Below are 24167 nucleotides of genomic sequence, written 5' to 3' on the forward strand. Positions count from 1 at the left end.
AGTGTGCCCTTGTTGCCAAGAAGGCCAATGGCATTTTGGGATGTATAAGTAGGGGCATAGCGAGCAGATCGAGGGACGTGATCGTTCCCCTCTATTCGACATTGGTGAGGCCTCATCTGGAGTACTGTGTCCAGTTTTGGGCCCCGCACTACAAGAAGGATGTGGATAAATTGGAGAGAGTCCAGCGAAGGGCAACAAAAATGATTAGGGGTCTGGAACACATGACTTATGAGGAGAGGCTGAGGGAACTGGGATTGTTTAGTCTGCAGAAGAGGAGAATGAGGGGGGATTTGATAGCTGCTTTCAACTACCTGAGAGGTGGTTCCAAAGAGGATGGTTCCAGACTATTCTCAGTGGTAGATGACAGGACAAGGAGTAATGGTCTCAAGTTGCAGTGGGGGAGGTTTAGGTTGGATATTAGGAAAAACTTTTTCACTAGGAGGGTGGTGAAACACTGGAATGCGTTACCTAGGGAGGTGGTAGAATCTCCTTCCTTAGAAGTTTTTAAGGTCAGGCTTGACAAAGCCCTGGCTGGGGTGATTTAATTGGGGATTGGTCCTGCTTTGAGCAGGGGGTTGGACTAGATGACCTCCTGAGGTCCCTTCCAACCCTGATATTCTATGATTCTATGAACTCATTAGTGATGATACAGTGGCAGACGCTTCAAAGTACAAACTATTCTCCCTATTCTGATGGTGAAACCCTCTCTTAGCGTAATATTCACTTACAGAATCACAGAGATTTATTGGAACACTGCAAGTACCAACTCTAGCACATAGGCAGGACTGAACTTCCTGCTGACCCCCCAATTCAGATCAACAGTAATAAACATGACAACAATTTAACACTAAGATAAAAACACAGCACCATCTATCGGAGGAGGTGCTGTCTACACACATCATTACATTTTTATTAATAAACTATGTTTATTACAATAAAGCCTATGGGCCAACCCAGTGCGGGGCTCCATTGTGCTAGGCACTGTGCCAACGCAGAGCAATAGATGGTTCCTGCCACAAAGAGCTTTCAATCTGAATAGTCAAGACAGACAGAGGGAGGGAGAAGGGGCCTGACACACAAGCAGGATGGGTAGTTTAGTAGGAGGGGGATCAGCCAAATAGAAAGGGAAGGAGGGATGAGTGGGACAGGAATGTGAAATGAAGCTGAGGTGATAAGACTGAAGACATTCTCTTTCCTTCCCAATCTTCCCTAGAGGAGAGTCCTTCTGAATTCTAAGCCAGTTCTCACTGCCCCAACTCAAAGGATTCAACCTGTAGCAATTCATCATTCTCCCAGCCTTGTTTTTAAAAGAGACCTTATTTTAACCATCCCAATCAATGTGAAATAGGATTTCTTGGCAGACGGTTTCAAGGCTTTCACAGTACTCAGGTTCTTGGTGCGTCCTCGCAGGATTTCCTTGGCTTAGTGAATCTTACAGCAACGCTTTGACTGTTCCTTTACCATGGTTTTTTCCTGTGGTTTGTCTCTGCAGCAACAGTACACATAAGGCCTTATTTTCAGAAAGAGCAGTGTTGTACCTGTCGTTAGTTGTGGGCACAAATGACAGCATGCAGCCATCTAATTATCTTAATGCTTCCACAGATCTGAGAGTTTGACATGTATGGTACATTCTCTCATTTGCACGGCAAATTGCAAACAAAATTTGCAGTTGCAACACTGCACCCATAACACTGGAGATTGGGCTGAGGCACTTCAAAACAAAACAAAACAAAGTTCATAATGAAACCGTCCTCTAAGTGGGGAAGTTAACAGTTATTTGCCTAGGACTGAACCATGCCAATAATTAAAGGCGCTGACATGTATCTAATGCTGCAGAACATAATGCTGCTTTATCTGAAATATCTGTAATACTTCCCTCGCAAGCCTTGTTATGCAACATAATAAAAACTTAACTGTGTGTTTTACAAATCTGAATACAGTTAATCTGTTTGGATGAGGGAGAGACAGGCTCATCAATTCAGAGTTTAATCCCATGGAGAAAAAGTCTCTGGGCCATACTGCTGATCACTTACCCATAACAAGCATGTTTATTGCAAACCCATCCTCGTTCCACACACAGAATGGGTCAAAAATGTGCAGTCAGTATGGGGTGAAGTGGAAAATGTTGCACATACAATATAACAACCATGTTGAGATAGCAACTCTGCTAGGAGTGGTGCCTGAACACTGCAATACATTTGGATCCCTCAGAGATTATACTGCAACACTGGCCGATGCGACATGTGATGGGAACAGAATCCATGATAAGCAGTGCCTTTAATACACCCACCCACCCATCCATCCACCAGCAATACTAAAAAGAGGAAAAACCCTCTGAGAGAGCACTTTCCTCTGTCTCCCAGTTCATTCAATGCTTTATCATATATTAAGTGTGCCCAGAGCCGTGCAAAACAGAGAACAAAATGGTCCCTGTCTTGAAGAATTTACAATCCAAAAGTGTTTGCCATCTGGTTAGGGCATAAACATTCCAGTGTAGTGACTGTCTTCTTATGTTTTGTACTAAGCTAATCACTCTGTCAATGCTTAAAAATATGATAAATCATCAAGCAATCACTCTTGGTTGGAAATGATGATAAAAATGTTGAGTGCAGCAAATAAAACTATAGGGTGTAGGTTTGGGCTGGGAGCTAGCAGAACCTCTCACACACACACACACACACACACACACACACACACACACACACACACACACACACACACACACACACACACACACACACACACACACACACACACACGGCACCTTTCAAAGTACAGAAGGCTTTGCTGTTTCTAACATTCTTAATGAAAAGAAATTACATTGGGGCAACAACATGTCGGCCAAGCATCAAAGATTTAAAATGAAGCTAGACATCCTCCCAGAAGTGAGGTTTAAAATGGAAAGGGGCCAGCTTATCTTCCCTGTTGAAGAACATTAAGAACGGAGAGCAGATAAGTTTGCTGTTGGGCTAGCTAAGCCTTCTATTGATGTAGGCCACTCACAGAATGAGAGGGCGAGAGCCTTACTGGTATGAAGTGTTTACCGTCCCCAAAGCCTTTCGGCTTGTCTGACCTGTTTCTATTCATGGCAGTTCTAAAATTAAGCTCCTCCAAAAGATACAAAGAATAAGGAGTTAGAGTTTTAATAATAGCTTCAATAAAATGGAGTAGCTGTCTAAAAAGCTTCAATTTTTCAGCCTGATTTACCTCCTCGGTTTTGCTTGTATTATATTCCTGGCTTCAAAACCCCCAGCTTAGTTAAAACAATCATTTGTCTTTTAGCTCACTGCTCCCTCTACACTGAATAGAGATAGGACAGTCTGTGATCCCAGATCATCTCTAATCACAGCTGCATTGCCGAGGTTTCTCTTGCCCAGGGAACGACAGAGCATTCAATGAGCCAGTGGGGCACCGAAAAGGTGCATTTCAGCGAGAGAGCTGTGTGCCAGTTTTCCCAGAGACTGCAGCTGCCCCAGTGCTACCAGTGGTAGACGCACCAGTGGAAACAGGGCTCCCGCATTTTCAGCACTGTTCTAATGCACTGGGCACTGAACCTGCATGGGGCTGAAAATGCCAGATTCCCATCTGCACTAGTGATTACACTGTTGCTAGCACTAGTGCCTCTGAAGAATGGGTACCACATCTTTTAGTATAGAAAAGGCCCAAGAGGTGCAAGTGGGAGAATTTGTCTTAAGGCAAAAATGCCTTCCTTTCGCCAAACCAGGCATAATGTGTTACGGCCCAAGATGGTGAGTCCCTTCCACACCTGAAGGAGCCAATCATCACTAGGCCTCACTTGTAGGAACCAGAGAAAGGAAAAACATACCGCCAAAGCTCAGGAGGACATTAGGCATTATAAACAGTCAATTGTGTCATTTGCCCCTCTTGGTAACAATAGAAATAACAGTATATTTGATACACAAGTGTATTGTTACACCCAAGGGCTCTATGCTGGTCCTCCTGAAATCAATGGGACTTTTGCCATTGCTTTCAATGAGATGAGGATTTAGCCCTAAGATTTGGTTCCGCCTCTTTAAACATGCCGTACTTAACTCTCCTCCTTAACCATGATCCTGGATATTGAGGGTTCCGTATACTCCTGGGTATTAGAATAGTCAATATTTTATAAACAGGCAAAAATTCTGCCCTTGGACGTGCTTGTTTCTCCCACTGATATCAAGGAGCCAAGGCAGAACTTAGCCTTACATCCATACACCTCAGCAAGCACAAATTCATTGCTTAAATAACCCCAGTGCCACCTCCCCCAAAACAAGCTGGAACTACTGTACAGTCGGCTACATTCATTGCAGCATAATGACAACTAATTTACTAGTTTGGCTTGCCCTAGGTATTTCATCCCTTATCAAAGGCAAAGTAAAAAATTTAGATGAATGATGTTTAGTCTTCTGCAGATACTATAATGACAGCTTTTGGGAGGAGATTACTGCTAACTGGGTCTTTGAAAATCTCATCTCCCCCATTATTTTGTTAAAAAAGCAACATTCAGGCTTGGAGTTTGAGAAATGCTGTAAAGGTTTCAGAGTAGCAGCCGTGTTAGTCTGTATCCGCAAAAAGAAAAGGAGGACTTGTGGCACCTTAGAGACTAACCAATTTATTTGAGCATAAGCTTTCATGAGCTACAGCTCACTTCATCGGATGCATTCAGTGGAAAATAAATACAGACTGTATTTTCCACTGAATGCATCCGATGAAGTGAGCTGTAGCTCACGAAAGCTTATGCTCAAATAAATTGGTTAGTCTCTAAGGTGCCACTAGTATTCCTTTTCTTTTTGTAAAGGTTTAGTAATTTTGCCCTAGTTGGTTCCAAAACAGGAACAAATTAATATCACTGTGAAATCCATGCTGATATTTTTTTAAAAAGAGCTTACATAATTTGACCACATCAGCAAATGAAAGAAAAGCAGAACAGAAACTATGCACGTGGTAATTAAAGCTGTCAGGATAAGGGTCAAGTTTAATGTCCAAAGTTGTCCTATTTATGGTTTGTAAACTCATCTTGCATGTTTAAATCCAATCTGCCTTGAGATCAGTAAATCAAAGTCCAAAAGAAATCTAACGTAGACATCCTCTCATCTCAACATTATATTAAATAGTTATGGAAAAACAGGGCAGAGTAGGCAGGAAGCAGAAACAAATGGAAAAATAAGTTGACTTCACATTCTGTAAAATTAAACTTTTTGCTGAAGGCTGCTACATAACTCCTTTTTCCATCATCCCCTGTAACAGATTTAAACTTTTTATGGGCTGCTCCCACTAAAGAACAAACTTTAACACTGTATTTCTATTAGCAAGTAAGTCCCCAGGAATTGCTGTCCCAAGGGCACATAGGACTAAGGGGCACTTCTCTCCATAAGCAAGGACTCTGGACATCAGGATCTCAATCCAGAGAGGTCCTGAGCACTCAGTAGATCATAGGATCAGGCTCTAGGACAGTTCAAGGGTGGAATTAGTCAGGTTTCCCATGCCTTCATTCCAACACATTGTTTGTCTTTTCTTTAGAGTTCCCATCTTCTCCTTATGTAGCCCCAGCAGCTCTGAACTTACCCTACCAGCCAAAATGGTGGCAATGTCAGTTAACAGTTTAATGATGCTTTATGGCTGCCTACAAAAGGGGGTCCAGAGAAATTCAGTTTGCATTCTTTCCATCCAAAACCAAGTCAGAGTTGCACCTGCTTACACCAGAGTTGCATCTAGCCCAGTGAGCGCCAAATCTGTAAGGCACAAAGAACAAGACCGCAGAGGTCAATCTCAGATGTGAGTCTGCCACAAACCAATGCAATAGCCCAGCCACTGGATCATCAATTACATCAGTATCTTTAAGAGAGGCACTAATGCATGGCAAATCCAATGACATGTCTAGAACAAAAATAAATAAACAACACCCCCACCTGTGTTCTCAGCATCCACTTGAAAATGAAAGTGTTAAGATTCCAGGTGCATCAAACAGAGACTCACTATTTCCATCAATATTTCCTGGCACTTACCAGTGTAAGTTTTACAGCACATAACTCACAGAAGGTCAATGACAATGTTACACAGTATCTGTAATTACTGTGTGCTACGTATGAAGGGCCAGATCCAGAACCCATGAGAGGCAATAAAAAAAAAAAAAATCTCCCATGGTCTTAAACTGGCTTTGGATCAGCTCCTAAGAGAAGAAACTCTACAGGGACTCACCCCACATACGGAATTCATCAGCCCAAAGTCTTCCTTAGACATCATGGATCCATCAAGCTCCCAGTGAAGACTACTTGTTTGCCACTGACTTCAATGGGAGCAGGCCCTAACAAAAGGCAATGCTGAATGTACTGTAACACACAGCAAGCGATACATTTAAAGTATTATGAAAACAGTTATTGCTGCAATTTTCAAACAACAGCTCACGTTGTTTTAAATGTGTTTCTCTTTTACACACACACACACACACACACACACGTGAGCTAGATTCAGCCCTGGCATAAACTGATTGAGCCGGGCTTAAAGAGAGCAAACTTTCCTTAAAGAAGAACTGTGGGAGGTGGGGTACAAAACATAAGAAGCTGCCAAACTAGGGAACCTCTGTACTTTATGGGGTTTCATTTTTATAGTGTAACTTCCTTTCTAACCTGAGATTTCAATGTAAATTCTAGAGATGGTTTTTGGCCTGAGTTACAATTCATGTTCATTGTTTTGTTCCAGTTTTAATCTGTGTGTGTGAATTTAGTGCCTGTGAAAGTTGCCCAGTGGATACCCCTAGCACCTCTATTCTTATTTATTTGCAAAGGGCTGACAGTGAGCAAGCGCTTATCTGTCCACAGAACTGGGACAGCACAAGCAGCAGGAGCGCTGGCTTCCCCACCCTGGCCTGTCAGAATGATTAAGGCCTAGTCTATGTGTAAAAGTTTTGCCACTATAGCCATGCAGGCAAAACCCTCCAAGTGTTGACACAACAAATGTGCTTTTGCTGGTGTAGCTCATACTGGCTCAGCAAGTGAAATAAGCTATCCCAGCAGCAGCTCTTTTTTGTTGATATAAACATATCTGACACGAGGGCTTTTGGTAGCACAGAAACACCGCAAAATCCCACCCTTAACTGAGGCTAGCAACCATTTCTAGTGTAGTCCAGGCCTAAGCCCTGATATACAAACACCACCTTTAGGGGGGGCATGCAGGGCTCTCTCTGACCATTCAGGTCAGTCCCAGTTCTTTAGTGTTAGGGCATGTTAGGCTCCAAGGCCTAGTGTACGTCGGGGATTTGCCCTGACTCCAGCCACTGTTGCTGGCCAGCCACCAGGATGCACACCCATGGATGCACACCCTTAGTGTAGACAAGTCACGCTGCTATTAGCACTTTGAAATGAGGGTGAGCGGCACCAGTTGGACTCCATGAAAATAAGGGTTAGCGAATATTGCTGCAGAGGGCTGCTGAACGTTAGCCACCAAAACCTCATTCTCCACTACCTGATTTAAAAGCCTATAAGCGTTGCATTTTGTAAGTTTCATAGTATCGGTGGATTGAGAATCAAACACAAAACACAGCACATTCCTCCAGTATTGCAGAGCTTTGCATGAAGGGTCCCTGCAGCCACAAGTGCATTTTCTCCCATTTTCCTGTGTACGCCAGTAACAAAATGCTAGAACGGTGCCTCCTGAAACAGGCTGCTGAGCAAGTATTTGGGGACAGCATGACCACATGTTATTGAAACGTTGACCTTGCTTCCCGCTGTATTAGGACGCGTGCCAGCACATAGAGAGCATCTTTTGTGCTTTGTTCACAGCACCAAAGGACTTCTGAGAATGGATCTGGAACACATCAGAATAAACACAGGCCTGTGAAGCAAAGTATGGATGTAGTACAACTTCTCTGATGTCCGGGGGGAAAAGAGGGGAATAGAAAGGGGGTGTTGACTCAAGAGTTTGTCCCGAGGCATTGCTATATCAATATCCACACCTGTCACTGAGCATAGCTTGGCTTCCTTCACCTTTAAAGAACTTTCAGTTAGGGTGCAGACAGTCAAAAGGAATAGAACACCTTCCAGGCACGACTGCGACAGACCCTGTATGGGTGTGCTAGCATGGGGGAGAGAATAAGGCACAAGACTATTCCTGTCCCCTCGTTCAGGAACTAATCTCAGTCCTTATGCCCAGAGTGCATGCAACTAACCTCACCAGCTGCACTAGCCTTCCCACAGGCAGACAACTGGGCAGGGCCACAGCCCTGCCTCCTCCTCTGCACCAGCCAATAGGCCAAGGGGAGCACATCCTGCACCCTGCCAAAGATTGCAGCACAGCTATGCTGGTCTATGCTCCAAGATTCACTGTGGTTAAGTCAGGCGCTATCCCCCCAAGAGCTTCTGCTGGAGCAGAGCCCCCCTCCCCCCCCAACTCATGGTGTCAGTTTTCACCATGTCGCAATCACCACCATTCTCCCTTCTACACAGCCACCGCGGTTGTATGGTTTGATACCAGGAACAGACAGCAGAAATGTCCTAATCATCGTGAGGGACACTTGCAGGGCCGCCCAGAGTGGGGGGGGCAAGTGGGGCAATTTGCCCCAGGCCCCACAGACGGGGTGGGGGGGGGGCAATTTTGGCGGCAGTTCAGTGGCCGGTTTTTCAGTCCCTCTCTTCCTCATCAGCGGCACTTCAGCAGCAGCTCAATTGCTCCGCTTCAGTCTTCTGCGGCAATACAGCGGTGGGTCCTCCTGTCCTCTTCTTTCTTTGGCAGCACGACTTGGGTTTTTCTTTTTTTTTTTCTTCACCGCTTGGGGTGGCAAAACTAACTTTTTTTTACGGAAGGGGCCCCCGAAATTGCTTTGCCCCAGGCCCCCTGAATCCTCTGGGTGGCACTGGACACTTGAAGGAGAGGCAGCCTCTCAAATAATCAGGACCCAACACATTTTGGGCCCTCGAGAGAAAGCACAACCCAAAATCATATATTTCACTCAGAAGTAAAGATGTGAGCCAGGGCAGATCTCAGAGCACCAGCATTATACTCTCCCTCAGGCCTCACACTCAAGAGGAGAATCCACGGCGTTCATCACCATCTACTTTTCAAGGGTAGCCCCAAGTAGAGAACACTGCAGTGATCTAGCCTGCAAGGGATTGTGAGTCAGGTAAGTGTTGTGAAGTCTATATACAAGGAAGTTTGTACCCTCCTAGCATCTCTTGGATACACAGAAGAGGTACCAGAAGCTGTTGCCAAGTCAAAGGACAGAAGTGCTTGCAAGCCAAACCCAGCTCGTGCTTTACCCACGAAAGCATATGCCCAAATAAATCTGTTAGTCTTTAAGGTGCCATCAGACTCCTCATTGTTTTGGGGATACGGACTAACACAGCCCCTCTGATACTTCGTGCTTTATGTCAGTCGCTTGTTCATAATACAATAAGCGGCATTTTAGATTGCGATCACCAGTTGCTTCCTACATTCAATATGCTTGACTCGTCTTCTCTGTCCCAAAATGCTACGATCCGCCCTTAGCAGGAAATATTTGGAACCAAACAAGAAGCCTCCCACTTCATATGCAGGGCCTTGTATAAACAAACAGTGACAAAGCAATGGTGGATCCGGAATATAAGAGATCCCCCAGGATACAGAGACTAATTCATCCTTGCTGCTGCCACTGAAGTCAATGGAGTTTCACCCAGGATGAATTTGGCCCAGCATTGCAGAGCTGGAGGAGAGATTTGTCTCCATGCCAAATATTAGCGGAGACTAGTTATGCTGCGTGCTCCACTAGCCAGCACTATTGATGATGAATGTATTAGCTCTAGACCAAACAAGGCTTAAAAAGTATAACCTTCCAGGGCGCGGAATGGCTTCAGGTATTGTTTGTTCCCGTCAGGGTAATCTCCTGGGGGCCTGCAGGCTGAGGAATACAGTGATGGAAAAGCACCCATTTGTTTGGCAGCCAGAAGGGGACTCCTTAAACATCAAAAGCACAAGCTCAAAACTCTTCCCATCCTACACCTAGACGACCAAATGAATAGAAAGGATAGAGATCCCCTGAGCTCAGAGCATAGCACAGAAGCCTACTGTGATTCAGTCTTCGCACCCACCCAGTCTGAGCACCCATCTTATACTATGCTCATCACCTTGATAGCCGGTCACCTCAATGCCTCATTTTGCCCTACACACACCCACCTTATTATTCTGGCTATTTTTAGGCTTAACCACTTAAGTGCTGCCTCACCTACTTGGTAGCACCCACGTGGCTCCATGTGCACCAGGCTGTGTCGCTGATTCCCACCATTCCAGTGGAACATTCGGGCCAGAAGCACTCAGCCTAACTCTGCACCCAGAGCGTCAATGGAAAAGCTCAAAAGAAGACTCTGGCGTTCTAATAATGCACCAGATTCCAGTGGTACATTCCAACGATGCTGGAGCAGAAACCAGCAGTGAGGGAATTAATTTCCCTCCCCTTAACTGGGTTCATTCTTAAGTATCCAAACTAGTCAATTTGGTTTTGTATAAGTCCCCAAGGTAGACTGCATGAAAAGTCCAAGAGGGCAATCAGTACAGACAAACTGTAATATATTAGCCAGACATATAAAAGACCTCCTTCTACCCACTGCATCTGCACTGCAGCTGTCAGAAAAGCATGCTGAGTTATCTATTCGAGGGGCGGAGAGGAACAATAACGCCAATATTCTGCCATCCTCTAAAATGTACTGACTTCCAGATCGTCACGTCTTTAGTGTTTGCAATGGCAGATCTCCAAAGGAAAACACTGATTTGGCTCCAGAGTGGGCATTTCAGCAAACTGCATGAGTAATCCCTAAACTACCAACTGAATAATGCAGAACTTAAGGCAGTTTGGTGCGGGAGGAAAAAATACAATTGATTTTGGAAGCAATAACTTAAGTTCTTGAGCCTCCACAAATGTGTGGTCCAAGAGGGAGCTGGCTGGCTTATGAGTTTACATGTCTTGCAGCTCAATTAGCTGGCTAAATGCATTTGCACCCAGGGAGGGACAGCAGGTGGATTCACAACAGCCCTGGAAAAACTGGGGTGACTAGAACACATTTATGGATCAACGTGGCAATAATGTATAACTGATAATAAGTAACGATCAGTAAATTGCCTTCTTGCTTGAATTGCCCCAGTGGCAAAAGGCCCCCGACAAACCGTTAATGGCACAAGGAAGAGGAGACAGCACCTGGCCATATGACGGTTGTGTATCATGAGACAACTCCGGGGAAGAAAGTAGCAGGAAAAGATTCCTCAGCCTTCTTAACAGAGTCCAAGATCCCCAGAGAAAAGTCTTCCTGCTCAGCCAGGCACAGGTTACACAGGAGTGCCGGTTCACCTCTAAATTTACCCAGCACCACCTTCTCCCCCTTCAGCTGATCACAGATAAGGCAGTCAGAGGAGCCAGGCCCTTTCCAACCCAATCTGTGCTGGCACTGCATTCTACATCCTTGCCACATGGTCCTTGCAAGGGGTCACACTGAAGGTACTACTGAAGTCAGTGTCTGTGACACAGATCATGTTTGCTTTTCTAGGGATAGGCAGGCCTTACACCAAAGTGATGCAGGAGTTCTGCACATTGGACAATGTCCCTTCTTTGCTGGATACTATAGATGTCATACAACCCCTGGAGGGGATCAAGGACAGAAAATACGGGGTACAGAGATACAAGACATACTTAATCCATCAGTGAGATAGCTGTTGGCCATCCAGGAGGGAAAGGCGGTGTTTATGACTGCAGTGGCTATAAATCCAGAATCCCTATATCCTACCATTTCCTCCCCCAGAGTATTTACCTAGCTTACATTCAGAGTACAAAGCCTCTGCTCTATGTTGGCAGAAAGGGCTTTTGAGTGTTTAATCAGTAGCTCTTCCTGGAGGAGCATCATTTCTATGACTATGGTGTTGATTTTGGATCTGAGTAGTTAGATTCCTCTTGCTCCCTTATTTTCTAAGCCATTTTTCCCACCACCTCTGCTTGTCCCAAATCCTGGGGATTTGGGCACTCTCCAAAGATATCTGAAAAAGACTGCTTTTATACTGCACACACAGGCCTCTAACATGCATAAAGTGATAACGTCAGTATATATCTAGTGGGTGCATCAGCTCAGTCATAAGAATAACCATACTGGGTTAGACTACTGGTCCATCTAGCACAGAATCCTGGCTTCCAACAGTGGCCAGTGCCAGATGCTTCAGAAGGAATGAACAGGGCAATTACTGAGTGGTCCATCCCCAGTCACCCAGTCCCAGCTTCTGGCAGTCAGAGGTTTAGGTACACCTAGAGCATGGGGTTGTGTCCCTGACCATCTTGGCTAATAGCCATTCATAGACCTATACTCCATGAATTTATCTAATCCTTTTTTGGAACCCAGTTATACTTTTGGCCTTCACAACATCCACTGGCAAGGAGTTCCTCAAGTTGGCTGTGTTATGTGAAGAAGCACTTCCTTATGTTTGTTTTAAACCTGGTTCTTATTAATTTCATCAGGTGACCCCTGATTCTTGTGATATAAAAAGGGGTAAATAACACTTCCCTAGTCACTTTCCATTCATGATTTTATAGACCTCTCTCATATCCCTGTCAAGTTCTGGGATGGAATCCCAGACCAGTGAGGGGCCCCTTTGCTGGACCATTCAGAGGAATAATAAGGTTTTATTTGCTCCTCAAAATGCATGGCTTATCACTTCAATTCAAACAGCACTGGGCTGGTTTAGATTAAAAGTAAAACAAGTTATTAAGAAAAGGAGATAGAACTTTTAGTGAGTTCAGGTATAAAGGATAGAGCTAGAAATGGTTACAAGCAAATAAAAGTCAAAAACACTTTCTCGTCCAGGGGTTCTCAAACTGGGGGTTGGGACCCCTCAGGGGGTCGTGAGGTTATTACATGGGGGGGTCGCAAGCTGTCAGCCTCCTCCCCAAACCCTGCTTTGCCTCCAGCATTTATGATAGTGTTAAATATAAAAAAGTGTTTTTAATCTATAAGGGGGGGAGTCACACTCAGAGGCTTGCTATGTGAAAGGGGACACCAGTACAAAAGTTTGAGAACCGCTGTTCTAGAGACTAAGACTTAACAAAACTACAGACTTGGTTCAAGGTAAGATTCTTACCACTCTTCCTCCAACGAGATGTCTGACCTCACACTGGGTCAGGCTATCCCACAAAGACGAAGTGCTCAGTACCTTTGTCTTCTTAGGTGAAACTTGGGGTTCTTTGCCTATCCCTTTTATAGTCCAGTGACCCTTTGAAATGGATTCTTCTGAACGTTACCCCCCCACACACACACACAAAATAAAGTGCATTCAAGCTGTGAGGAAGGAGACATGGGATCTGGTCGTGGAAGGAACCATAGTGGTTTCTTTCCCCACTAAAATGCAGATTGATCCGTGCCTGCCCTCTGCGATGCAAATGAATGGCCACTTGACATGTGATTGCTAATTACCTCTGAGGACACCTGGCTGGAGGCACTGGCTGGGAGAAACCTGTTTACCCACTCATGAGATTTGCCCGGTAAAACACATTTTAGCTCCACATTTTCTTCATACTTGTATGGTCCCTAGGGCATTTACTGTACATACACCAGGGCAAGAATATTAATGATCAGTGTGTTATTAATTTTCCAATAATACCTTAAATGACACACATCAGATACAGTGTATGACATTAATGAACAGGGATACAATAAACTGGTTAGACCAGTGGAAACACATTAGCAGATACCACTGAGCCCCCCGCTCTCTTGCACTGGGATGCAGTTAGGTTCACAATCCCCCCTTAGTCATCGCTTTTCTAAGCTAAATAGTCCCAGTCTTTTTAATGTCTCCTCATATGGAAGCTCTTCCATACCCCTAATAATTTCTGTTGCCTTTCTTTGCACCTTTTCCAGTTCCAATGTATCTTTTTTGAGAAGTGGTGACCAGAACTGCATGTGAATGTACCATGAAATTATCATATTTTCTGTTTTATTGTCTATCAATATCCTAATTGTTTCTAACATCACTTTTTTGACTGCCGCTGCACACCGAACAGATGTTCTCAGTCACTCCAAGATCTCTTTCTTCAGTGGTAACAGCTAATTTAGGCCTCATCATTTGTATGTACAGTTGCGATTATGTTTTCCAGTGTGCATTACTTTTTAGCGAGATCCCTTTGTGACTCTTCAAAGTCAGCTTTTGACTTAATTCTCTTGACTAATTTTGCATCATCTTCAAATTTTGCCACCTCACTGTTCGTCCCCTTTTCCAGATTATGTATGAATATATTGAACGGGACAGGTCCCAATACAGATCCTCAGGGGACCCCACTACTTACCTTTCTCGATTGTGAGAACTGACCATTTATTCCTATCCTTTGTTTCTTAACTTTTAACCAGTTAGTGATCCATGAGAGGACCTTCCCTGTTATCCCATGACTGCTTACTTTGCTTAAGAGCCTTTGGTGAGAGCCCATGTCAAAGGCCTTCTAAAAGTCAAGTACACTGTATCGATTGTTTCACCCTTCCCCACATGCTTGTTGACACCTCAAAGAAGTCTAATAGATTGAAGCATGATTTCCCTATAAAAAAATGTGTTGACTCTTCCCCAACATATCATGTTCATCTATGTGTCTGATAATTCTGTTCTTTCCTATAGTTTTAACCAATTTGCCTGGTACTGAAATTAGGCATACTGACTTATAATTGCCAGGATCACCTCTGGAGCTCTTTTAAAATGAGTGTTACATTAGCTATCTTCCAGTCATCTGGTACAGAGGTTGATTTAAATGATAATTATATACCACAGTTAGTAGGTATGCAATTTTGTATTTGAGTTCCTTCAGAACTCTTGGGTAAGTAAATACACCGGTCCTAGTGACTTATTACTGATGAATTACACAATTTGTTCCAAAACCTCCCCTACTGACACCTCAGTCTGGGAATCCTCTGAAGGGAAGACCGATGCAAAGAATTCATTTAGCTTCTCCACACCAGCATGTCTTCCTTGAGTGCTCCTTTAGCACTTCAATGGTCCAGAGGCCCCACCAACTGTTTGGTAGGCTTCCTGCTTCTGATGTACTTAAATAATTTCCCTGTTAGTTTCTGTGTCTTTAGCTAGTTACTCTTCAAATTCTTTTTTGGCATGCCTAATTATACTTTTACACTTGATTTGCCAGAGTTTATGCTCTATCTATTTTCCCCAGTAGAATCTGACTTCCAATTCTTTAAAGATGCCCTTTTGTCTCTAATCACCTATTTTACTCTGCTGCTTAGCCACGGTGCCTTTTCTTAAAAATTTATTTATGGTATAAATTTAATTAGCGCCTCTATTATGGTGTTTTAAAATTGTTTCCATGCAGTTTGCAGGCATTTCACCCTTGTGACATTCCTTTTAATTTCCATTTAACTATCTTCTTCATTTTTGTGTAGTTAAATGCTACTATGGAAAATGCAAAAGAAACTCACCAATATGAATGTTAAATTTAATTACATTATGGATGCTATTACCCATGGACTAGTTCTTGTGTTCCATTTAGGACTAAATCAAGAATTGCCTCTCCCCTTGTGGATGCCAGGATGAGCTACTCCAAGAAGCAGTCATTTATGGTCTAGAAATTTTATCTCTGCATCCATTCCTGAGGTGACATATACCCACTCAAATATGAGGATAGTTGAAATTCCCCATTATTACTGGATTTTCTGCCTTTGTAGCCTCTCTATCTCCCTAAGCATTTCACAGTCACCATCACCATCCTGGTCAGATGCTCAATAGTATACGCCTACTGTTATACTCTTATTATTCAAGCATGAAATTTCTATCAATAGAAATTTTATGGTACAGTTTGAGTCATTTCAGATTTTTACTTTATTTGACTCTGTGCTTTCTTTCACATACTGTACTACTCCCGCACTAGCGTGACCTCCTCTTTCATTCCCATGTATTTTGTACCTTGGTCATCAAGTTGCAGTGGCTCAACAGCATATGTACCAACCTCAGGGAAGACTGTTAAGAACCAGGGCACAAATCCCAAATTGGCTGTGAGTTCTGTACTTAAGACTTCACCAACCAATTACAAAGTGCAAACTCATCAGACACTATAACAGCCTAAATATGGAGTCACAGACAGTCCCCTCGGGTACTCCAATCTGTCTTGCCACCCAGGTGAGTATGCCTTTGTGATACATGGTCCCTTCCATGTTCAGGTTGCTCCCAGTCCTAAGGACCAGTCACTTACTCCAGGTCAATCAAACTTAAGATCTCACACCAAAGACAACACTTGTAGCCAATCCCGTAATAAACTATATACAGATTTATTAATAGGAAAATTAAATAGGAGAGTTCTTTACAAGGTTAAAGCAGACAGACATATATACACACAAATGAGTCCCAATCTTACCTTTCAAAAAGTAATAAAAGCTTCTACGATAAGCAAACTCTATATGTCCTTATGGCTAACCCAGGCTACGCACTGGGGATCTTTTGCTTATGCCTAGTAATCCTTGCCCACAGAATGCAAGCAGCATAAAGATATAGTTCCTCCTTGTTAGGGCTTTTTATTCCCTTCCCCACTTCTCCTTTGAGTGGCAAACTCAGCTGGTGGGAGGAATTCATTTGCAAGTCTCATCTACATGGGGGGAGGGGAGAGAGTAAACAACAACAGCTACATCTACACTACAGCCAGGATTGACGCTCTGAGATCAATCCACTGGTGGTCAATTTAGCAGGTCTAGTGAAGACCCATCAAATCGACAGCAGATTGCTCTCCAGTCTACCCCTGTACTCTACCCCCGATGAGAAGAGTAAGGTAAGTCGACGGGAGCGTTTCTCCCATCGACTTTCGTTGGTGTAGACCCCACAGTAATTCGACCTAACGTACGTTGACTCCAGCTATGTTATTCACGTAGCTGGAGTTGTGTAGCGTAGGTCGACTTACCGCGGAAGTGTAGACATAGCCAAAGTCTTTTGTCCTCTTTAATGTTCCACTCTAGTCCATCTAGTGTTGATGGGCCTTCCTTGACGGGCAGGACATAACACCTTCTGTTGGAGATCTACATTCACACTAATTAGAGCACGTCTACACTTGCCATTTAAATTGCAAAAAGTCCTTTTTTTGCGCAAAAAGAGTGGGAGCGTCTACACTTGCCAATGACTTTTTGCGGTGAAACTCAGAAGTTTCACTGCAAACAGAAAACCACCTGTACAAGAGGCATACAGTTCTTACCGCTGATCCTTTTGCAGCGTTGTGCAAGTGAAGACACATTCTTCCTGGGTAAAAAGCTTTTAGCCTCCAGAGGATATCCTACAGCACCTAGGGTGATCACTCTGGCTAGGCTCTGACACCAGGTAAATAGACGTCCGCCCGTCCCCCTGTAAAGCCCCGGGGAACTTTGAAACTCCCTTTCCTGTGTTGTGTGCAAGTGCTCATCTGGCCAAGTGACCATGGATGCTCCATGGGTCAAACGATCCCCCGCTTGGACCCTGGGCTCACCCCGCCCCCTTCCCACAAGAACTATCGTCAAAATGGAGAGAGCTGCATTGTGCGAGAGCTGCCCTCGGTGTGGTGCTCTCATCAGCTATGGAAGTGCTGCAAATGCAAACACTATCTGATGCCTCTGGAAGTAAGTGAGTACACAAACCAGTGCTTTTCTTTCACCGGTTCCCTGTCACCAGTGAAACTTACAGCACAAAAACTCTGCAAGTGTAGACATAGCCTTAATGTCTCTCTCCTGTCTAGGGATTTACACAATTATAGAGGCTCACAATGCAACCGCTCAAATATTATGTTGCAATATGGGATCCAGATGTTATAAATGAGATTAATTCATGCAGCAACTTACAAGCATTCAGTAACATCTAAAAGCATTCTTATAATTCTAATACCTATTTAAACAATACTAACACACAGGTGATCCAGACTGGTTCCAGCTATATATTTGTCAGTGTTCAGTGGAGATATGGGGAACGTGGCATGAGCTGGTACCTGGTCTGCCAGCGTCACACTGGTATCACCATGTTCCACTGATTATCTCATTCCACCAAGTATCCACGATGCCTATTATGTCAATAACCTCATTTAATGCCAGGCCACCTAGTTCATCCACCTTAGTATTCAGACTTCTGTATGCAGTGTTGTTGTAGCCATATTGGTCCCAGGATACTAGAGAGACAAAGTAGGTGCGGTACCATCTTTTGTTGGACCAACTTCTATTGGTGAGAGAGACAAGCTTTTGAGATTACACAGAGCTGTACAGCAGCTGCATAAGCGCAAAAGCTTGTTTTTCTCACTAGCAGAAGTTGGTCCAATAAAAGATGGTACCTCACCAACCTTGCCTCTCTATTTAGACTTCTCACTTTTGTATATAAGCACTTGCAAATTCTGTCAATATTCAGCTGCGTGCTTTCATATGTTATATGTAAATGGGACTCTTTTACATTTGACTGTTCCTCATTGCCTCCTACCTGTACTTTACCAACTTCTTTCCTATCCTTTTTACTAGGATATAGAGTTTCCCCTTTACTAAATTCATCCCTAAGGATCTAATCCCGCATGCGCGACCCATGTGCTCCCCCGCACATCGGCTTTCCCCCAACTTTTAGTTTAAAAAATTCTCTACAACTCTTAATTTTACATGCCAGCAGTCTGGTTCCATTTTTGGCCCATCCTTCTTGTACAGGTTCCTTCTTCCCCACAAGGTTCCCCAGCTTCTAATAAACTTAAAACCCTTTGCCTGATACCATCATTTCATCCACACATTAAGACCCTGAAGTTCTGCCTGTCTTTCTGGCCCTAAGTGTTGAACTGAAAGCATTGTAGAAAATGCTACCATGGAGGTCCTGGACTTTTATCTCTTGCCTAGCAGCTTAAATTTGGCCTCCAGGACCTCTCTCCTTCCTCTCCCTGTGTCATTGTACCTATACATACCAAAACCAGTACGGCTCCTCCCCAGTATGGCACACAAATCTGTTTAACTGTCTCATGAGACCCACAACCTTTGCACCCAGCAGGCAATTTACCATGTGGTTCTCCTGGTCATCACAAGCCCAACTATCTAGATTTCTAATCATCAAATCCCCCATTACTATTACCTAGCTCAGGGGTTCTCAAACTTCATTGCGCTGTGACCCCCCCTTCTGACAACAAAAATTACTACACAACCCCAGGAGGGAGGACCGAAGCCTGAGCCCACCTGAGCCCTGCTGCCCTGGGGGGGGGGGGAGGCAAAGCCCAAGCCCCACTGCCCCGGGCCGGGGGGCCAAAAACAAATGCCAGCCCCCAGGGGGCCTGTAACCTGAGCCCCACCATCCAGTGCTGAAGGGGGGAGGGATAGCTCAGTGGTTTGAGCACTGGCCTGCTAAACCCAGGGTTGTGAGTTTAATCCTTGAGGGGGCCGTTTGGGATCTGGAGGAAAAATTGGGGATTGGTCCTGCTTTGAACAGGGGGTTGGACTAGATGACCTCCTGAGGTCCCTTCCAACCTTGATATTCTACGATTCTATAATTCTATGACTCTCTCGGGCTTCGGCTTGGGCCCTGGGGCTCGGGCTTCAGCCCCAGACCTCAGCAAGCTAAGACAGACCCACAGTTTGAAAACTCCTGACCTAGGTCTTCCTGGTATCTGGAGTTCCCTCCCCTTCAGGGGTAACCTCAATGCGAGAGGATACCATGACATCATCAAGGACAGCTCACAGCCCCAAATATGGGATTGTTTCCCTCTGCTCCAGCTTGCTGTTCTCCTTCCCTGAGACTTTCATCCTCCTTAACAGCACAAAGTCTGTGAGGCTGAGTGGAATACTGCTCTATTGTGTCCCTGAAAGTCTCTTCTATGTACCTCTCTGTCCCCCTTATCTCCCCCAGTGCAGCCACTCTGGCCTCAAGAACCCATACTATGTCTCTGAGGGCCACAAGCTGCTCGTACCATATGCACACATACATTTGAGGAATGTTGCATTCAAATTTGTTACATTAGTATTGCTACAAACTATTCCAAACACCCTGGCTATCTTAGAAATACAGTTCAGTGTAAATGTATGCAGCTAGGAACAAGGAATGTAGGCCATATTTACAGGATGGAGGACTCTATCTGGGAAGCAGTGACTCTGTAAAAGATTTGGGGGTTGTGGTGGATAATCAGATGAACATGAGCTACCAGTGTGACGCCATGGCCAAAAGAGCAAATGTGATCTTTGGATGCATAAACAGGGGAATCTCAAATAGGAGTAGAGAAGTTATGTTACTTCTGTATTTGGCACTGGTGCAACCACTACTGGAATATTGGGTCCAGTTTTGGTGCCCACAATTCAAGAAGGATGTTGATAAATTGGAGAGGGTTCAGAGAAGAGCCACAAGAATGATTAAAGGATTAGAAAACATGCCTTATAGTGATAGACTCAAGGAGCTCCATCTATTTAGCTTAACAAAGAGAAGGTTAAGGGGTGACGATTACAATCTATAAAAACATACGTCCTGAGCACCCAGGAAATTTACATGACTGCTTTTGAAAATCCCACCAATGGTTTCTTGGGCAACTTGAGCATGGCTAAAATCCCTTGGGCGTCCAACTACCACTTGTACCCCTAGATAGCCATTTGGGTTACTATCTGCATCTTCCCAAACTTTTGAAAATGTTAGCAAATGTATCTAGACACTACCCCTTATGTGTTTCATGTTCCACTTCTGCCACATTTAAGGACAGGAAATTGAAAGCTGCTATATCTGCACTTTCTAAAAACTCAGTGACTAATTCCTCTCTCCTCCCCTCCATCTATTTTTGAGGCTTTTGTATCAATTTGAGGGCAGTAACCTCATTGTATTGCCCCAGTAGGCCAAAAGTGCCCCAGCATCTTGAGTGATTTTGGACGGGAGGAAATGCAGTAACATTTACAAAAGGGGAGATCAGCAGCACTTGGAGAGCATAGGAAGACACAGGAGTAAGATTTTGAAAATCCCAGCATCTTGTGCACAGGTGAGCCCGAGCTTTCAAATAGCTTGGATGCCTGTCCTGACATCATCTTTTCAAAGACCAAGCATCCAGCCATGTTGTTTTTTGAAGCATCCCTTGTTGTCGGGGTGTCTAAAACTGGCTGCTCAAATCCTCTGCAGAGTACCCAAAAGAGGCCACTTGAAAATTCCTTTCCATGTGACTTTCTCTAACATCACATAGGAAGTCAGTGAAAGAACTGGAAACAGAACCTAGGCCTCCTGAATCCCAGTCCTCTGCCTTAACCACAAGACCATCTTTCCTTTGTGCTTTCTGAACGATGTTGCAATATGTCCAACTCAGGCAGGACATACTGGTGCACTTTTAAGTCATAAGGATTTGCGAATTGGAGGTAAATATATATCATAAGGATTTGAGACCCCAAAAGTTAAAGCTCTAAACACCACATCCCAAGCTCTAGACAGCTTCGACAAATACTTAGAAATAAAATTCTTGGGCTTTGTGGTCTCCCCTGAATATCAGTCAATTCAGGCTACTTTAGGCAAAAGAACAGGTATGAGTTTCAAGTTTGAAAGGCCCTCACAGAGAGCCCAGACAACAGCTCCCTTTGTATTAAATCAATAGAGCTCAAGCCTTTACATTGATTACTAAACTAACTCACTCTCCATGTGACTCTGCTGCAAAGAGACAGTCTTTTGGCCAATTGGGTCCTAAGCCATTAATTTAGATGTCAAACCCCACACCTAAACGTCACTGGGGAGCTATTAGGCTACCATAGCAGCCAATGCAGAGTGTAGAGCACCAAGGTGCTCATTAACACGGCTGCTACTCTGAATACTGTGTAGTCTGTATCCGCAAAAAGAAAAGGAGGACTTGTGGCACCTTAGAGACTAACAAATTTATTTGAGCATAAGCTTTTGTGAGCTACATCCGATGAAGTGAGCTGTAGCTCACAAAAGCTCATGCTCAAATAAATTTGTTAGTCTCTAAGGTGCCACCAGTCCTCCTTTTCTTATTACACAGTATGACACTACATCGCTGCTATCTGAAAATGTAAGAGCATCTGGAAATGACAAATTCACATGAAACTGGCAAATTCACATGAAAACAGCAGACTCAGACCCTCAACCAAAGCAGCAGCTATGATCCTTACCACATAGCATTCCATGATCACAGATAAGTTGGATAAACTGCCTGGAACATCCCACCTCAAATGAAGATAGTTTATTCCTTAGTAATTATAATATTCTGTGGTATGTCCAGTAAAGAAATAAAAGCCTGTTCTGAATTGCTCAGAAAGAACAAAGTACACAGCTCCAGTTACTGGAGAGCCATACTCAGGTTTATATATATATATAGAGAGAGACAGATAAACCATGGACCATAATTAGCAGATCTTTCCTACCTCACAGTGGTGTTGTAAAGATAAATGCATGAAAGATTGTGAGGCACTCAGCTCTTATCCTAACAGGGCCATATAAGTACTTAAGATATGGGCAGAAACATGGAATTTGAAACCAAGGTGTTGCACATTGCAACATATTTCACTGCTGACAGAAGCTCTTCTTCCTCCCTTCCTCTGCATGCATCCAAGTACATTAATTCTTAACAAGAGTCTTCCATAGCCCTCATGGAAGAAAAAAACCCTTCACAGCAAGTTTGATTCTTAAGGAAGTACCCAATGGAAGCTTAGCCATTGACTTCAACGGGAGTAGGATCATGTTCTAAAGCAGGGGTGGCCAACCTGTGGCTCCAGAGCCATGTGCGGCTCTTCAGAAGTTAATATGCGGCTCCTTGTATAGGCACCAATTCCGGGGCTGGAGTTACAGGCGTCAACTCTCCAATGTGCTGGGGGGCGCTCACTGCTCAACCCATGGCTCTTCCACAGGCCCTGCCCCCACTCCACCCCTTCCCGCCTCCTCCCCTGAGCCTGCAGTGTCCTTCCCGCTCCCCCCTCCCCCCCAAAGCCTCCTGTACGCCACGAAACAGCTGATCAGGAGGTGTGGGGAGGGAGGGGGAGGTGCTGATCAGTGGGGCTGTTGGTGGGTGGGAGGCGCTGGGAGCAGGGGGGGAGGGGAAGGAGCTGATGGGGGGCTGCTGACGTATTACTGTAGCTCTTTGGCAATGTACGTTGGTAAATTCTGTCTCCTTCTCAGGCTCAGGTTGGCCACCCCTGTTCTAAAGAAATATCGTGTAGAGATGATTTGTACCAGGTGTGCAAACCATGCCAATTTGAAGCAATATCATATTGCATCATACCAAGTGATTCACTTTCAAAGGTTAAGGTAATAATTATTCAGTAATAATCGATACATGTAATCTCAGTAGCAACGCCAGATATTTTGCTCTGCATAAAGTACTATTGCACAAGACTAGATGACAAGATAGCATCTGAACAAAAATTATCTGCAGCGCTTTAGCACTAGCAATTGATCAGTGTTCATGTATAGCTGACAATATTCATAATCTTTTCAGCCTTACAGATTTTGCCATAAAGTGATTGAAAATGACGCAGAAGTCCAGAACCCTAATATATAGATAATCTGCAAAGCTGCACATGCAGAACTGCCTTGAGTTGTAGTGCTCCTATATATTTGGGGATGCAAAATCGTATGTGTCAAAATAGCACTTGAAGGCCCAAGCCCATTGCACTAGGCACTGTACAAACATTAAAATAAAATATGGTCCCTACTCCCGATAGCTTACAATCCAAGTACAAGACAAGAGATAACGGGTGGATACAATGGACAGCAGGAGTATAAAGTAACAGACAATTTGTCAACTATCTAATTATTGCCAAATTTATGGTAGGCATGATTTCTAAGAGAGCTAAAGTATTTTGAATAATTAGTAACAATATTAATGTAACAAATCTGAACCCAATGTTGCTGAAACACACACATTTATATGATTCTCAAATTCAATCTAAAATACTGAGCTGTATGATTCATAGCTAAATTACTTTCAGGTCCTATTTTGGATTCCCTGTGAGTTCTTCCTGAGTAAGGAATGAAGAATAGGCTATCCTGCTATTAAGTTTGTCTATGCTGCAGTTTGAGCAATACTGAGAATCAAGACTTCCTCTTCCAGGTGGAAAATACTATTTAGGGCATAGAACAGAGAGCTATAAACCCATTTAAGATTAAAAACCAAACAAACCCAAAGCAAAGAAACTCAAACTTGCATGTCTTAATGCAAAGAAATAAATGGCTGGTTCTATACCTAACTGCCAAGTACTGCGAAATGCATTGCAGTATCCCACCTGTTAGAAATGGTCTTTTTA

General features: G+C 43.9%; 1 protein-coding gene across 3 annotated transcripts in view; it reads right to left on the minus strand.

Moving 5' to 3' along the window:
• Nucleotides 1–24167, minus strand: part of ME3 (malic enzyme 3) — a 182887-nt gene that overhangs the window by 157711 nt on the left and 1009 nt on the right. Inside the window, exon 1 of one of the 3 annotated variants that reach the window (XM_074956294.1) lies at nucleotides 10197–10240. The exons of the other annotated variants lie outside the window; for them this stretch is intronic. Within the exon in view, the coding sequence (XP_074812395.1) occupies nucleotides 10197–10220 (24 nt within the window). The 5' untranslated portion in view covers nucleotides 10221–10240. Of the gene's footprint in view, nucleotides 1–10196; nucleotides 10241–24167 lie in introns of those variants that run through there. 3 annotated transcript variants of the gene reach the window in all.

The sequence above is a fragment of the Natator depressus genome, chromosome 1 (assembly GCF_965152275.1).
Source record: "Natator depressus isolate rNatDep1 chromosome 1, rNatDep2.hap1, whole genome shotgun sequence".
In the NCBI taxonomy this organism is placed as follows: domain Eukaryota; kingdom Metazoa; phylum Chordata; order Testudines; family Cheloniidae; genus Natator; species Natator depressus.